This window comes from Motacilla alba, chromosome 1A (assembly GCF_015832195.1).
Source record: "Motacilla alba alba isolate MOTALB_02 chromosome 1A, Motacilla_alba_V1.0_pri, whole genome shotgun sequence".
Classification (NCBI taxonomy): Eukaryota; Metazoa; Chordata; class Aves; order Passeriformes; family Motacillidae; genus Motacilla; species Motacilla alba.
In genome coordinates this window covers 66,110,478-66,126,849 of record NC_052031.1, presented here as the reverse complement: position 1 = coordinate 66,126,849, position 16,372 = coordinate 66,110,478, and the positions used below count along the sequence as shown (strand labels likewise).

Here is a 16,372-nt window from a genome sequence, read left to right as displayed (position 1 = left end):
CAGAGAACTCACTCATAAGGAACTCACTGAGTTCCTTGTCTCACTCCTTCTGGTGTCAGTAAGTAGCAAACTCACTGACTGCACAAGCATTGCTCTTATTTTGCACTGGAGAAAACATAGGTAGGATCTGATTCTTGTAACAGTCTCCTGTGCCTCATGAACGTTGCTGAACAGATGCTTTGAGAATACCCTGCAGCCCACAGAACCTGGAAGTTAATTAGAAAGTGTAAAGAAGCCAACTAACTTTCAATTGCTTGAAATGAAAGGCATTTTAATTTCAACTGCTGTCCTGGAGTTGATCAGTTTTTCTCTTTCTACATATTTCCTTGCTTTTCTCTGTTATGCAGCTGGAGTGAGCCATTCTCCAGCAGCATTCCTGCTTTGAAGTAGCTGTCTCTGCTCATGTAGCTGCTCTCAGACTGGCTGGAAAGCACTTGCTTCCACTGCTAATATTTTCTTGTCCCTCCTGCAGAGATGACCGATTCCAGTAGCAGCCCCCATGCACTAATTTAACCAGGTTGGCTCCTTAGGCTGTACCTCGGCGCTGCTGTTCCTTGCTGAGCCCTGATTTTCTGTCTCTGCTCCCACAGCCGCCCCCGCCTCCTGCCATCAAAATGCAGCACAGGGTTTCAGCTGCTGACTGCTGCCTCTGGTTGTGCAACCGGAGAATTTTATGTGCCCTCCTGCTCCTCCTTTTGTAACGCAGCCCAGTCGTCTTGCTTCCTGATTCCTCCCTCCCCATCTTAAACTGCCGTTTATGTGCTTGGTTGCTGCTTGTTTCAAAATGAAACCAAGAAATAGAAATGCACTGCAGCTGTCTGCCTTGTCACCTGTGATTCTGCAGTTCAGGCAGTACCTTCGAGTGTCCAAGGGAGCTTTAACACTGTGATTCCTCTCATAAATGTTATCAGCTGCTTTTTAGAGACATTTCTGTCTGCTGTTCCCTCTGTTTCACTATTCCCTCTGGAGATTGTCCTCATCTCATTTGCCTTATGATAAAACAGCAAAATAGGTCAAACGGAGGATGTTAACTTCCCAGCAGTAGGAACTCCTGTCTGACAGCAGTCGGGAACAGGCAGTAAGTTTGCAGAAAGAAAAGCTTTAGGAGAATTGCTATTGGCTTCTTCCTCAGGTGCCAAAACTCCAGCTGGCTTCTCTCTCATCTTGTCTCGCTCTTGTTCCTTGCCTCACCTGAGGAACTTTGAAAAAGCCCTTTTTTACCCTGAGAGAGGCTGAGATAGCACCATATTTTGCTTCAAACGATGCTTTATTTCTCCTCTTTTTCTTATTACTGCCTCTCCCCTTCAGTGGCATCTTGTTTCCAAACAAAGCCAAAAAATGCCTTTCTCCTGCATATCTGCATTGTGTGTTCAGCACATCACAGGCAACTGCTGAGTGACCACAAGGCTTCAGAGATGCCCTTGGTTTTCCTTGCCTTTTGTGACCATACTTGAAGGATCCCATGGTGGTAGGTGTGAGACAAGCACCGTCGAAATTTTTGTCCAAGGGGAGACTGTGTTGCTTCATTCAAATATTCAAGAATGGAACTAGTTGCTCTGGGTCTATGGCTGCCTGCATGCTGCCTTCTCTCTTTCCAGGTCCTGCAGGAATCCAGGTGTATTTTTGTTTTCCCAGCAATAAATCTTTTGGGGGAAAAAAATTGTGGCCATCTCCATGCACCAAGCCCAATACTGTACCATTTCCTATGGAGCTGCATAGAGGGAGCTCACTGCTCTCTGTGGGAAGATGACAGACTGCAGGTCATTTCTGTGAAGGGCAAAAAAACCATCTCCTCCAAGTGCTGAGGGCTGAAAATACAGCAGAGCACCTCCAGAAGAGACAGGTGGGGTCAGAGGGAGCTGAGGAGGGGAGGTGGTGGTGGTTGAGAGGGTCCAGAGGCGGGGTAGACTGTGGATTGCATCAAGATGGCTTTTTAGCAGTTGGGAAAACTTTGTGGCAGAGGAAAAAAAGAGGCTGGGAATGAACTAGTCATAGGATTTTTCTCCAAACTTTGGTGAAGGAACAGCAGAAAAATTGCAGGCGAGCAGTGAGGGGCACAGGCTTTACTCCAAACTCATGTATTAAGGAGGGGGCAACCAAAGGAAGAGGAAAATGTTTGCCTGTTTGGGAGGATGTGACCCAGTAGGTGGCTGTGACTGCTGTGGGAGAACCAAATTGTTCCTAGCTGGAAACAAGAAGTTATTTGAGTTCCCATCTGGCCTAAGAACATATAGAGCAGGGACACAGTAGGATTAAATGTTTAGGAAATGGGCCAGGAGATGTATGAATAGGCTTTCTCATAGAAGCAGTAGGTGAAGCAGAGAGGGAAGTAGTGGGGATGTGTAATGTGCATGGCTTTGTCTGGGAAAGGAGAAGTTTTATTTCATGCCATGAAGGGCCAGAACTTTGAGCACCAGTTTAATCCACCATCTGTACCCACTTGAAAAGGCTTGATTTCATAGCCAGGGTGCTTTCCCTCTTCTTAGAATAGGAAAATGAAGGCAGAAGTGCTGTGTCTCCCCTGCTGCTCTGTGTTTCTGCCAGCAGTGTTTCTCATTGCAGCATCACAAATTCTCTCTTTCATGTTGGCTTATTCAGGAGTTAGAGGACAGACAAAAAGTCCTGGTCCAGGTGTCCCTGAGCTGGAGGCTGGAGGCAGGGTTGGGGCTTGGGACTGGCACTCATTCATTTCCTTCCCAGGGCTAGGTGAGAGGAGGTGATTCTCTGATTGTGACCTTCCTCTGCACCCATGTGTGAAACAGGTCTAGCAAAAATGAAAAAAACCCCACAAATAGTAGTAGAAATAGGCTGGCTCTTGGATCCACCTTATATTAAAAGAATAAAACTAAAGAATTAGCTAGGCTTGTCCTGCCAGCTTCCTGGGACATCCTCAACAAACCCAAACTTCACCATCGCTGTACTTGGTAACGTGCCCTGGACTGCAGCAAATTGGAATGTGCCAAGGACCGTGACAGATCAAACATATTTCATTAAGTATGTGTTACTTTTTCTCTCACATTTGACAGTGCGTGGAGCTCTGCTCCTCTGAGATGAGGAGGCTGTGCTGCAGCATTGGAATAAACTGATTAGCCAGCTAGCAGGCCTTGCTGCAGGCAGGCAGTGGGGAGAAGGGCCCTGCCTGTGCTTTGGAAGCTGAGAAATGGCTGGCAGGAGGACCTGATGATTCCATCTCCCAGTCCAACCCAGCAGAAGGGCTAAGTGAAGAGGGCAAATCTGGGACTGCTGAGCTGCTGGGAAGCTGCAGAGCTGCAGCTGTAAGCCAGCATTTAGGGTGTGTGCCTTGATTCCTGGGCTCCACCACCTTCTTTAAATGTGGGGTTAGAGGTTTGTAGGAGCCTGTTAGAGGGCTGATTCACCTTCCCACTCTCATGTAGATCCACAGGTGTTGTAGCCCTTGGTGGTTTGGATCAGTGCAAGCCATACCAGTAAACAGTTGCTTTCCAGCATATGGACCATAAAGGGCAAGAGCTGGAGATAAAACAGAGCTTCCTCAGTGCCCTCATGCATCTGCATTTGACACCAAAACTGGTTGTGCCCACTGCAGCACTACCCATATATGGGCTCTTACTGGCAATAGTTCTAAAACCTCTCAAATTAACAGGGACCAGGATCTTTCTGCCTTGGTTTTGAAAGGAAGCTATATTAGCCTGGAGGATGATCTTCACCAGCCCTTGACTGCTCTGCTCTATGGTTCATGTTCCCCTGATCTTTTTGCAGCCCCTCTTACACTGGTTGATGTCTTGTATGAGACTAAGTCCTCCATTCAGCATCCATGGAAATCTGCTGCTGATAGCAAAGCGAAGAGGATGAGCCCTTCAGGAAAGCAGATGGGGGAACAAAGCCTGTTGTTGCCCAGGGCATTTAGAGAGCAACTGGTGTATTACACTGTGAGATCTGATTTCCTTTCATTACTTGAATAACAGGCAGGAAACATGCCTGTGTCAAAGAACTACTTGTTCTGCTGTGAACATTCATTAGAAGTTGTCTTTTCATACACAAGCATCTTTCTTTGCCCCAGGGCTTGATATATCCAGAGGGTTAGCATTTAGGAAATGATTTCCTTTACAGGAGTAAATGAGACACTGATAATGATGCTATCTTGTGTGGATTAGTGTGAACATGGCCCACCAGCTCCCGCTCCCGCTTCCTCCTTGCCTCATTGAAAACTACACCAAAACAAGTGCCATAGTGTTCCTTGGCTGCAGGGACAGTTAGATCTCAGGGTTTACACTTGCTCTTATTTCCAGTTAGGTCAGGTTCCCTGGTAGTCCCTACTCACCATGAGATGGCTCATACCTGGTGTTTGTCCAGAGGGACATAGCTGGGGAGACACCGGGTACAAGGAGGGAGAGAATGGTTTGGCATCATGGTCCTGGTCCACCATCCTGGTGCAAAGGGTCAACAGAAGATTTGGTGGACCTATAAGGTAAATGACATAAAAGGTGATGAAGTCCTGCTCACCACTGAGCTGCTGACTGGGAGAGGTCCTTGCCTGAACTCCCTCCAGAGCCAAGGGAGAGAGCATGTTTAAATAGTCCAGAGCAGATCCAGGGGCAGTGGAAATGTTGAGTGTTGTGGGTGATGCAGATTGTTGCTCCCTGAAGATGGGGATGTTCCTTTAGGTGACACAGAAGGAATGAGAGATGTGCTATTAAAAAACTTATTGAACCATCAGCAAAATGAATTTGCAAGTTGCTACAAGGGAACGAAACCCTGATTTCTTTGCAGTCCCAGCTGGTGGTAATGGAAGCAGAGATGCTGCTGCTTTGGAGAGACTTGTTTCCAGTCTATTTTCCTAATCTCAACAAGGGAATGTGTATCCCTTGCTAAAGCAAATCACTTCTGGAAAGGCCAGCTTCTGCTCAGTAATGCCACCAGTTAGATGTGCCTAAATTTACATACTGATACTGGAACTACATCTTATTGAGGTGTCTGATTCCCTCACTCCTCTTCCCACAAGCATGTCCTGCAGCAGCTCCCTACATCCCATGGTGTCCTTCTCTTCTGTCCCACAGAACCATGACAAGAGCCATATCCAAGGAAGGAGAACGCAATGGGGCCACCACATCTCCCGAAGAGATAAAAATAGAGGGAATGGAAGAGAGAGGCCAGTGGCGGAACAAAATGGAGTTTGTGCTGTCTGTGGCTGGGGAGATCATTGGCCTGGGTAACGTGTGGAGGTTCCCATACCTCTGCTACAAGAATGGTGGTGGTGAGTTCACAGCACACGTGAGTTGTTCTAGATCTGTAGGTATGATGAGAGACATGTACATGCCTGCACCCAACTCTCCTGTGTACTCCTTAAGGTAGTCTCTTATTCACTCCTTCAACAAGTTAGTTCCTGCCAAAACCAGGAAGAATAAAAACTCAAGGGTGAATCCAGCTTGCCAGTGGATCCTCTTCCTTAAAGCAGCGTTCTCAAATCTGGCCTCCTAAAAAATTGACTCCCAGTAACAACTTAAGGCTGTTGGGCATCCCAAGAAATTATTGGTCTTTAGAAAACATCAGAGGCTGTGAGTGGTCAGAAAGCCAACATCAACCTCCTCCTACATATTCCCTTTTCCTACTCTTGGTGTCAAATCCATCTTTTTCAGGCCCTTGTTAGAGAGGAGGAAAGGCTTAGATAGTGCTGGTATCCTAGCCAAGGCCTGATACACCCTAGAAGGAGATTTCTGCCTCTTCCCCTGGAGCAATTCTCACAGTGATCAAACCACTATTAGGAAAATTCATCCCCAAAAAAGGTTCAGTCATCGTCCCTTTTGTTTCTTTGCATGGCTCTCCTTTTCTCTTGTAGTAACTCTGCAATAAGATCATTACATGGTTAAAAGTTAAAATTTCTCATAACAATAAAATGAAACGTAAGGGAAATAATTGACTGTCACTAACTTTTCCCAGTGAATAAAAATCTAACTTTATAAAAGAAAAGGAGGAATAACAAATTACATGTCAAATCCAGCAATAACTTCTCTTTTGTTCTTGTTCTCTAAAAACACCTTGAAATAATGGTCTAGTACTTGCTTCACACCCCTACTTTGAGCTTCCTTTCTCTGCAGACCATGCCCCAGAGGCCTTTGTTTTCCAAGGTACCATGAGCTTTCATCAATAGCTGAGTGGTTCCACTGTAATTTTCCCCAGGGCTTCCAAATTCCTGTCCTCTCTGCTGTTGCTGGAGTTTATCCAAATTAAACAAGAGACCAGAAAATACATCCTCAAAAACAGTGAGGGGCAGGGTAAGAAATGGTTAGAGCAAATGGAATTAAATTTTTCTTGAATGTGGGATGATTTTTAGCAGATCCTCCAGTTTCCTTCTCCAATATTTTGATGGGAGGCACCAAGAGCAAGTGAAATGGGCACAGGTTAGGAAACAGTGGAGGTGCATCTGATTGAACAGCCCATTCTGCAGTGATGCTTTGGGAGAGGAGTCATGGGCTTTGCATGGAAAATTTCTCCCTGAGCTCAGATGATATCTTTGCATAGTTTGTGCCTGTGGTACCCGGCTCAGCAGTCCTTGCAATTTGTATGCTAATTAGTGTAAGTGAAAAGGCTACTTTTGTTCACTTTAAATATCTCTTGAATAACATTTTTCTTTTTAATTAAACTGCTCTGGAATAGCTAAGGCTGCGATTCAGAGGGCAATGAGGCTAAGCTTGGGAAAGGTTAGGATGGGAGAGTCCTTCCCTCACAGCTTCCCACAATGCCCTTGCAGAAAGTACGCTGCTGCTGTAGAAGGTATTTTTCTCCCTCCAGGGCTCTAGGGAACCAGAAGACTGATACAGGACAAGGCAATGTATTTCCCATGACACTCAAAGACATTCTCATCATTGGAAAGGTTATGGAAGTTGCAAAAAAAGGCATTTTCCACCTATAAGTGCTGCATCCCTGTCCCACCCTTACCCCCCAAATTTGAGACTGCTGTCCTGCTACCTTTCTCCACCTTTGGATGTACTGAAATGGTTAGAGAGCCATGAAGACAGATGCCATAGAAACAAGAGTGCTAGTTTTCTCTAAAGCGACCAACTGCAACCTTATCTACTGCTGCACTGTCAAATTTGATCTAATTGCTCAGCATCCTGAACTTATTATTGACTCATAAGGAAAGAGGATCTGTTTCTGGGGGTCCCACTCGAGGCTGAGGCTCCTTCAGTAGAGCAGCAAATTGAGGAGGGGATCACAGCTGGAGTCTCAGCTGGTAACTGCTGTGGGACAGTTAAGAGAGACAAGAAAATAGAGGTGCAAGAAAACCATCATTGCTCAAAGACCAAAATGGGCCAACCTCTGGGACGAATTGTACCAGAGGAGAGGGTCTAGAATCTGCTGAAAGGCACATCTGTGTGCAGGATAATAAAGCTGTCTTGCAGATTTGGCATAGGTGTCTTGCAACACCAAAAGCAGCAGCTGCCTCTAGTTCAGGGTCTTCTGAAGTTCTCACTTCCTACCCCACAAACCTGGACTGACCCTGAGAACCAGCCTCCTTCCCTCTGGCCCCAGGTCTCCTGCAGCTACACACAGCTGTGTTTAGGGGAAATTTGGATGTTCTTTGTTATTGTAACATTGTTGGCTTAAAAACAAGGGCAAGTGTTCCTAGTTGCTGGCAGTCACTGGAAGGAGTGTCAGTGTGAATGCCTGTGCTGGCAGGGGAGGAGAGGGCCAGGGGGGACAGTGGCTGAGAAAGGCACCCTAGTCTTCGTTACAAGCAACTGAGATGCTCTCCAGGCCCTGGCAAGAGGGGTGTTCATGACCAAATTTTATTGTATGGAGCGGCACGACAGCCATAGTTGGTTCAGAGAGGGAGGCAGTCACCTTATCTTGTTTGGAGGGGAGCAGAAGTGTGAAAATCTACACTAAGGATGTGGAGAAAGAGAGTGAGGTGACAGAAGAAAGGTCAGCTGTGAAAATGAGATCTCAGGAGCAGTTTTGAGCAGAGCAGTGAATGTACTTGTTTTGGTTTGACAGCATAACTGAAAAGGTGCAAAAAATTTTCACACAGCTGAACAGAGCACTAAGCCATTTTTTCAGGGCATTAAACTTTTTGATTATTTTTGTCTGTCTTTTCTTATGCTTAGTTTATGTTGGTCATTGTTTCTGAGGAAAAAGCTTTGCTCTTTTCTCCTTCCCCTTCCATTTTGACAAGGGTTAATCTGAGGGCCATTTCAGGCTGATTTCTCTTAAGACATTTCTCTGCATTTTAGCAAATAATGGATTTTGAAGGTAGGTTAAACTTCCTCATTTTGAAAATGCTGGAAAGATAGTCTTCCCCTATTTCCATTTTTCTGGTGCAATCTACTTTCCAAATTTGACGTGAAATATGTCTCAAGTAAATTTATATCCTGGCAAATTTTTTACTTACCAAGAAATGTCACCAGCCTCCAGGTTTGTATCCTCTGGGCAAGTGGGAGTTTTGCTGTGACTCTCATGAAAGGCAGAACAAATGTGGTTATGTGAAACAAGGACTTATTTTGTTGATCCCATTCCTGCTGAAAGCTGGAATGAGGTCAGGAGAATGAAGCAGGGAGAACTTCTTCAGCACTATCTTTTTTTAGCTACTTGCCTAACTACCCTTACCTCTAGGTTTTGGCCTATGCCAAATGCAGAAGTGCTGCAGTAGCACAAGACAGACCACCCTAGTATTTTTTTTTTCTGAGAAATTATGGTGATGGAGTTTCTTGTTTCTTTGTAGCAGAGGTTGCACATTTAGTTCAGTGAAATATTTATGTTTAGGTAGCTGATCCCAGCTGTGGTCCCAGGTACCTGGCAAGAGGTTTTAAGGATAAGGTGTTTGAAGAGGTTTCTGAGGCAGCATTTTACCCCTCTCTGCAGGAGCCTTCCTCATCCCTTATCTCATCTTCCTCTTCACCTGTGGGATCCCCCTGTTCTTCCTGGAGACGGCGCTGGGGCAGTTCACGAGCCAGGGAGGGGTGACAGCCTGGAGGAAGATCTGTCCCATCTTTGAAGGTCAGTCAAGTTACAGTATTTTCTGACAATCAGTGACTCAGATCCTTTTTTTTTTAAATATTTTTTTTTTTCTTTCTCCTTTATTCTCCCTCCCTTCTTCTCTCTCCCAGCCTTGTTATTCCTTCTGCTGCCTGCTGTGTGTGCAGGAGCAGTTCCCTGACCCCTCTCGATGTGAGTGAGGGTGTGTGGTGCTGCCTGGGGGCTGTGCTGGTCCACCTGAACCACAGTCTCTGCTTTGAGGAGCTCAGTACCTGGGAGAGAGGAGAAGCAGGGTGGTCAGCTTGAAGGAGGAGGATGGAAGCATCAATGTACAAACACACCTGTGTGTGGTCCAGGACAAGTAGTGAAGGGAGAAGAGATTGAGGAAAACTGTCTGGTTTACTGTGCTTTCCCTGCCCACTCCTGTGCCCAGGGCTGCTGTGGCAGCATTTGCAGGCTGGCATCCTTCAAACTGGGGGAATCAGACTGTGTGCACTGGGTCTGACAGCCCAGAGATGGGATGGGGATGAGGTTAAACCACAGGGATAAGAACCGGGACTTCTGGGGCCCTGGGGAAGGTTGTTTATTGGAATTAATATATTCACGAATATAATTTCCTCAATTCTTCTGTCCAGAGGAGAGCTTATTAACCACGTTTTGCAGATGGAGGAACCTGTGCTCAGGCACAGTGGAGCCTGGTTAGTTTGCTTGAGCATGGGCATGCAGTGCTGTTTGAAACTCCTTGGGGAGTCTGGATCTCCTGTGCTGGAGACCCCTGTACTCTGGCACAGACCTGGAGCTGGACAGCAGGGGCATCTCAAAGGATACTGGCAACCAGTTTTAAATCAATGAATTGGGCCTTTCTGGTCTGATTACTGTTCTGTGGTCTCAGTGAGCAATGGGCACAAGCAGGACCCAAGACCAAAGCTGAGCATGGTGTGTATCAGCTGTAAGAATTTTTTGCCTGACTCTTTCCAGAAATAGGAGACTCAGCTGCATTTCTTTTCTTCAAAGGCTAGAGCTGTATTTTCCTGAAGAGGAGGCACTATGATGCTGTGGCATGGTAGCCATCAGAAATTTTTTTTCAAATCAGCATAAGGTTTTCTGTCTGTTTCACCACAGACCTGTCTAGAGTTAACAACAATGTTTCATGTCTGTGTGCACAGTCACTAAATCCTTCCTCTTTCCCTTAGGTAGATCTTGCACTATTTTCTGGAGAGCCATGCTCTTGGTGTTGCATCCTTCTTACCACAGCATGACCAGTGTCTTTCTTTGGGGTTAATCCTCATGTATTGGGAGTTGGTTGCCAGTCCCATCCTCACCTCCTTTACTTTTCTTCACAGGAATTGGATATGCCTCCCAAGTCATTGTGGGATATCTGAATATCTACTACATCATCATCTTGTCCTGGGCACTGTTCTACCTGTTCAGCTCCTTCACTGCAGTGCTACCATGGGCCAGCTGCAATAACCCCTGGAACTCAGGTACACCTTCCCTTGGTCAGCTTCTAGCTTCTTTCCAGGTCCCAGAAGCTATTTAGGTTTTGTTGAAAATATTTGGTTTTGTTTGGATAAGAAGCTCTCATGAGCTGGCATGTGATGTCACCAAAAAATAGGCATTTTCTGGCAAGCAGGAGAGGTGGATGGTAGAGTTTGCAAGCCAGTCTAGAGCCCTCCTCATGTGGTAGAATCTTTTTATTAGCTCTGGTGCAACAGTTTATCTTACAGTTCCCTTCCTCTGCCTCATTCCTGCAGAGTTACAAGGACAGTTGCTGCCACTGCCAGTGCCTGAACAGTTTTGTCTGTGCATTCAGCTTTTGGGTAAATCAGGCCAAGCCTTCATTGTAGGATTTTGGCAGTTCAGGTCTCCCAGTGAAGGAACCAGTAACACAAAACTCTAAGGGCACTGTTTTCCTGGCTAATCACATCCATACAGCCTCCATACCACTACATTCACCAGGGTTCTCATTGCTTTGTGCTCATAGTTCACTTAACTCTGCACTGCAGAGAAGACCTGGATGTGACTTTACTCAAGGTGCTTGTGCTGAGCCTGGGTAGATGAGGTGGATGTGAGGTAACCCTCATGAATGTCCTTGTCAGGACTTTTTTAACATGTTGAACAGGTTTTGCTTGGCAGCAGCTTGGTTCCCTCCCTTTTTATCATGCGTCAAATGATTAATTTCTGCAATTAGTTAAATTTCTCTGCCCTGTGGGCCTTTTACTCACAGCTCCCTCTGTCCTTTCATCCCAGCAGAAGTAACCAGCCTTTTAAAGAGCTGATACAATTCCTTCAGCTCCCCCAGAATGGATTTGTTTGCAAGGAAAGCCACATATGTTCTCTTAACAGAGAGAAGTTTCCCAGCAACAGCTGGGTTTCCTTGGCTTTCCAGTGGATTGTCTTTTGCTGGCAAACTGCAAGATGAGGTGCATTGGATGTGTGGCATCTCCTCTGCTTTTAGTTATTTCATGCTTTGTAACAGGGTTGGGGGTGGCAAAGGAGAACATGAAGGCTTCTGTAGTGTGTGAATGTGTGGACAGGGAATGGTGCATGATGTGGAAAGAGAATGAGGTTTTCTATCCTGACTACTCATAGTCTCTACCCCTTGATAATCTATATTTTGCAGTCATCTGTTTTCAATTTGGCAGGGAATTGTTCTCTCCTTCCCCTCTTCCCTTCCTGAAGCCCCTCTGGTGACTGCTGGGTTGGGATTCATACCTGGGGATAGCCAGAGTTTAATGGGACGTTTAATGAGATGCTCTATAGCACAAGATGAAGGATCTGTGTGTGCTGTCAGAGTGAGGGTTAGGGTCCAGAGGGGAAGGAACATCCCTCTTGGAGGAGCCCCAGAGAATTTCTGACCTCATCAGCTTCCTTTTCTTTTGGTAGATCTCTGTGTGGACATTCTGAATAGATCCGGCCTGGACAACAGGACCTTGCCTTCGAACGCCACCTCCTCAATGATTGAGTTTTGGGAGTATGTGATTGCTTTCCCTCTGTTCAGGCTCCCTCTCATCCAAAGGTTGCAGCTCTAGGAGTTCCTGGGCAGGGGGCTGCATGTCTGTAGGAGCAAGTGAGGTGCCACGTGTCAGATCCAACACGGGGAGCACAACAAACTGCCGAGGAGATGGGCACAGAGCCCAGGGTGTGAGGACTGGGTACACCCCAAAGGCAGCTCACCGTGTGCCTGCCCAGGGGTGCTCATGTGCCCCTTGAGGGTGTGTTCCCCTTTCTGGCACTGGGCTGCCTGGGTGAGTGTGGCCACTGAGAGAGGCACCAAAAGCAGGCAAGGGCTTGCTGCAAGCAGGAGTGCATGTGCTGGGTGTTGCAGATTGGCACGCAAGCATGAGAGGCCATGGCAGATGGAACAGTAAAACACAAGGGGGAAAAACTGTCTTTTACTTTCTTTTGACCCTGTCCTGCTTGCTTTCTGAGGGAAGTGATCCATCAGACTGCTCAGGATCATCCCTGGAGAGCAGGGATCTGAGATGCATGCATGAGATGACAGAGAATAATTTGAGGAAGATGGACAATTTTGAGAAATTTGGGGCTGGAGGCACTAAAATACAGTCTGAGTGAGGGGTCTTACAGCAGGCCAGACCATGTCCCAGATAGGGTCATCAGTGCAGCCTGGAGAGGTTGAAATGATTGCTGGTGCCACCCTACCACTCCACATGCTACAGAGAAGATTCTTAGAAAGAAGAGGGCTGTCAAGGACTCAGCTTCAGCAGTTGGGTTTGGGTTTTTTCCCTGTTTCTGTCTCTTAAAGTACATTTGAAAGGGTTGACTGTCCTTTGTCTGTTGCAGCCACCACAGGGCACATGAAAGATGGTACGTGCCCATGGTTGCAAAAAGAGTCTGTACAGTGCTGGCCCCCTTCTCCTGCCCTGCTCCTTGCACATACTGTTTAGTGAGAGCTGAGGACCCTCTGAAACAGTTGTTTGGGTTTTCTGTAGAGAGGACAAGGGGACACTGAGGGAAGTGGTTTTGAGCAGAATGTGCAGAGGAGTTGTAAGTTTGGGTTTAGGCTGCTGGGAACTCCAGGAGTTGCAGTGCTGAGCTCTTGTGTGGCCTATCTTCTTGATGGTGAATCTCCAAGGAAGGAGGCTGAGGCAAAGGCATGGGAATCTTAAAGATAATTTATGCTTACATGTAGGGTGCCTGTAGCATATGGGGAGGAAGAATGGTGGCCATGGGCTGATAGTGGCTTTGGTGGCCTGCTTTGGATTGAGTTGTCTCTGCTGGGGAGCTGCCAGGCTCAGGGAGCAATAGGGAGCAGATGTTGATTTTGTGTAGTGTGAGTCTGACGAGCATGGCACCATGGGTTTGGAGAGTGGGAGGGTTTGGGTCAGCCACAGGACATAGTCTAGCAGAGAAGGGAGCCTTAAGCAGAGCTGGGATGATTTGCACAGCTAGGAGCCCTGGGCAGATGTGTTGTAGATAGGCTGTTAAGTCTTTGGATGGGGTACTATGGGAAAGGTCTGTATGGGTGAGTGGGGTCTGGAGTGTTAATGCTTCTCTCCCTGTCCCTGGACTCCGGCAGGAAGCGAGTGCTGGGGCTCACGGATGGTATTCACAAACTGGGCACTGTGCGCTGGGAGCTGGCTCTGTGTCTCCTGCTGGCGTGGATCATCTGCTACTTCTGCATCTGGAAAGGGGTCAAGTCCACAGGCAAAGTAGGAATGGAGATTATCCTCCCAGTCCATAAGCCTCCTTGTATCCATCTTGTATTTCTTCCCCAATCTCTTTTCCTTCTTCATGAAGTAGAGGCAGAAGACACAGCACCAAAGTGAAACTTAAAATCTATTGAGGCCATACTGATGTACACCAGTTGTGTTTGAAACCTAAGAGGAAGAATAAAATAGTAGGTCCATCAGGGAGGAGAGAATGGGGAAAGAATTGGGAACTGAGGGGAGTTTTGAAGCACATTTTAACTTGCAAATACCCACAGTGGCTGATGGATTCTCCCCAAGTGCCCTTGGGAATCATGCACTCACCAATGTGTTGTCCTGCTGTGGCTTGAGGGTGTTTTCAACAAGATCCTCTGCAGTGGCAGACTTCCCATCCCTGGCAATTATTAAACACTTGAGCAAAACAGACAAGCTGCCTGTAATCAGCTCAGAGAATAGATAATTAATCTCTCCTGCTTCTTTATCCTGGAAGACACTTGGGGTGGGAGAAGTGTCCTTGTTCTCTCTTTTGTGCTCTTTCTAAATGTGCAGGTTTTGGGTCAGTTCTTCACTTTCTGCATTTTTCTAACGGGGCTGGAGCCAATGTTTCCACCTGATGTTTGCCCTATAGAGCAGATGGACTGGTTGTCCTTTTGGTGTGGATGAGTGTTTGATGCCTTGGGCTGGGTATTAGGGACAGTGCCATGGCCTTGATTTGCTCAGGACCTCTTTCTTTCCTGCAGCTGCCATGAGATGGGTGGATCATTAATGATGATTAATGATTAGTCTTGTGGGTGTTCAGGGAATTTCCCAATGGCAAAGGGAGGAAGCCAACTTCTGCGACAGATTTCTTCCTTCAAATCACTGTCTACTCTTTACGAGTGTTCCCTTTCGTACTTGACACCTGTGTTTCAGTGTTAAATCCTATCTGCTAACTTAAAACTGCACTGGGCACCCATTGCAACAGAATGAGATAACAGCTTGCTCCCCCGGCTAGATTTTCCCCAGGTTTTGCTGATGACTGGTTCTTGCTGGTGCAGCCTTGTTGTCCACTATTTCTGAAAAAAGGAGATCCAGACTTCACCTTTATGGGGAAGAGGGGATAGATGATAAATTATGGCATTTTAAACCTTGAAACTCTCATCCCCCCTAATTTGAATATCACAGTGCCATCTTCACAAGAAATTGGGTCTGAGAGGCTGTGTGATCTGCATGGAAGAAGAATAATGAAGTCACCCAAGGTTCTCTTTTGCTCTCAGCCTTCTCCACTGGGTTTTTCCTTCGCATGGTCCTCCTTATGCACACTGCTTCCCCAGTGTGCATAACTTACCTGCACAAGGAGAAAGCTAAAGTATTTCTATCAGGCTGCTTTAGCTGACTTGGTTTGGCAAAACCAGACCAGAAACTGAGAGAAAACAATGACTACATATAGTAAATGGAATGGTCTTCCTGAGACTACAGAAGATTTTTCCATCACAATTTTTAGGGTACAGGGCTACTGGCTATTTACCAGCCTGATGTTATGGACATGATGCAACAATAAGAGAGGGGTTTTCTGTTCCCAAGTATACTACAGGTCAAATAGGCTGGTTGTCTTCACTGCAGGCTGTAATTTTGAGTATTTCAGGGGCACTGTCAAAAAATTCAACTGCTTCCCTCTTTTTCTTTGCTGACAATATACTAAGACAAGGATTAGGAAAGACCCAAGAATTCTGAGTAGGTGCATAACTTTGTACAACAGCTCCAGATTAAACAGGAGGTTGTGTTTCCCTGAAAGGCTGTTCTAATCACATAACCCTGCCAGATCCTTATGTTTCTGCTTCTGTGATTTAAAGAATCCAAATTTAAAGAAACCATAGTGACCTCGGGACAATAATTTCAAATTAACTCCATAAAGACTCATTTTCTTCTAAAAGCCTTTCCCCCCCCTCTATGTTTCTCTTCCTTATGCATAAATGTTTCTTAAAACTGATTTCTGAAGGTAGATTTTAATACTTTTGCCCAAAGGAGTGTCATTCTCATTCAATCAGGGAACAGCAAAAGTACCATGTACTGTGACTTATTTGACCAATTATCACTAAGCACAACAAAATGTAATTTCAGGCCCATCACTATGAATCCATGGAGTAAACAAGCCTTGACACTACTATGAATTTTAGTAATTAATAAATGTTAGGACATTGCAACTTGCTCACAAATAGTTTGTAACTAGAAAAAAAGAATATGTTATATTAGAGAAATGGTTTAGAGATGAAATGGTTTAGAGATGATTGATTCTACTGTAATATTTATTTATATCACACACACAAAAAAAGAAGTAAAAATAGGCATTACAAAAGTAGTGGTCTACATTTTCTTTAAAGGCTTTGAGTTGCCCCCATTTTTTACCTGTGAGCTCAAAGGCGTTGAAGGGATGAGAGTGACGCATGAGCCCTTCTGGAAATGAGATGCCTCACAGGTGTCTCAAATTGGACAGCAAAAAGTTGGTATTTAATTTGGAAAGCTCTTGCTGTGCATAGGACCATTTTAATAACTCATTAAAACTCAGTGATGGGAAGAGATCTGGGTTTCTTCTGCAGCTCTCAAAAGATGAAGGGAACATCTGCACAGCAGGGAAATTACACTGACTGGAAAGAGAAAACAAAGCAGAGCAACTAGTGGCAGAGTCTTGGATGAAGAACAAAATGCAGATTAACTAAATCACCAGTGAGATGTAACCTTGATTACTTTCTTTCCCACCCCTCTTCTATGTT

At 45.8% G+C, this 16,372-nt stretch overlaps 1 protein-coding gene across 6 annotated transcripts in view; it reads left to right on the top strand.

Annotated features, from left to right (window-relative positions):
• SLC6A12 (solute carrier family 6 member 12) overlaps nucleotides 1-16,372 on the top strand; it is a 38,595-nt gene that overhangs the window by 2,911 nt on the left and 19,312 nt on the right. For 5 of the 6 annotated variants that reach the window (XM_038155621.1, XM_038155623.1, XM_038155624.1 and 2 more), the window contains 5 exons: nucleotides 5,037-5,233; nucleotides 8,839-8,973; nucleotides 10,296-10,436; nucleotides 11,839-11,926; nucleotides 13,493-13,625. In XM_038155621.1, coding sequence (XP_038011549.1) covers nucleotides 5,037-5,233; nucleotides 8,839-8,973; nucleotides 10,296-10,436; nucleotides 11,839-11,926; nucleotides 13,493-13,625 — 694 coding nt within the window. Of the gene's footprint in view, nucleotides 1-1,598; nucleotides 2,995-5,036; nucleotides 5,234-8,838; nucleotides 8,974-10,295; nucleotides 10,437-11,838; nucleotides 11,927-13,492; nucleotides 13,626-16,372 lie in introns of those variants that run through there. The other variant, XM_038155627.1, reaches the window with a different exon arrangement.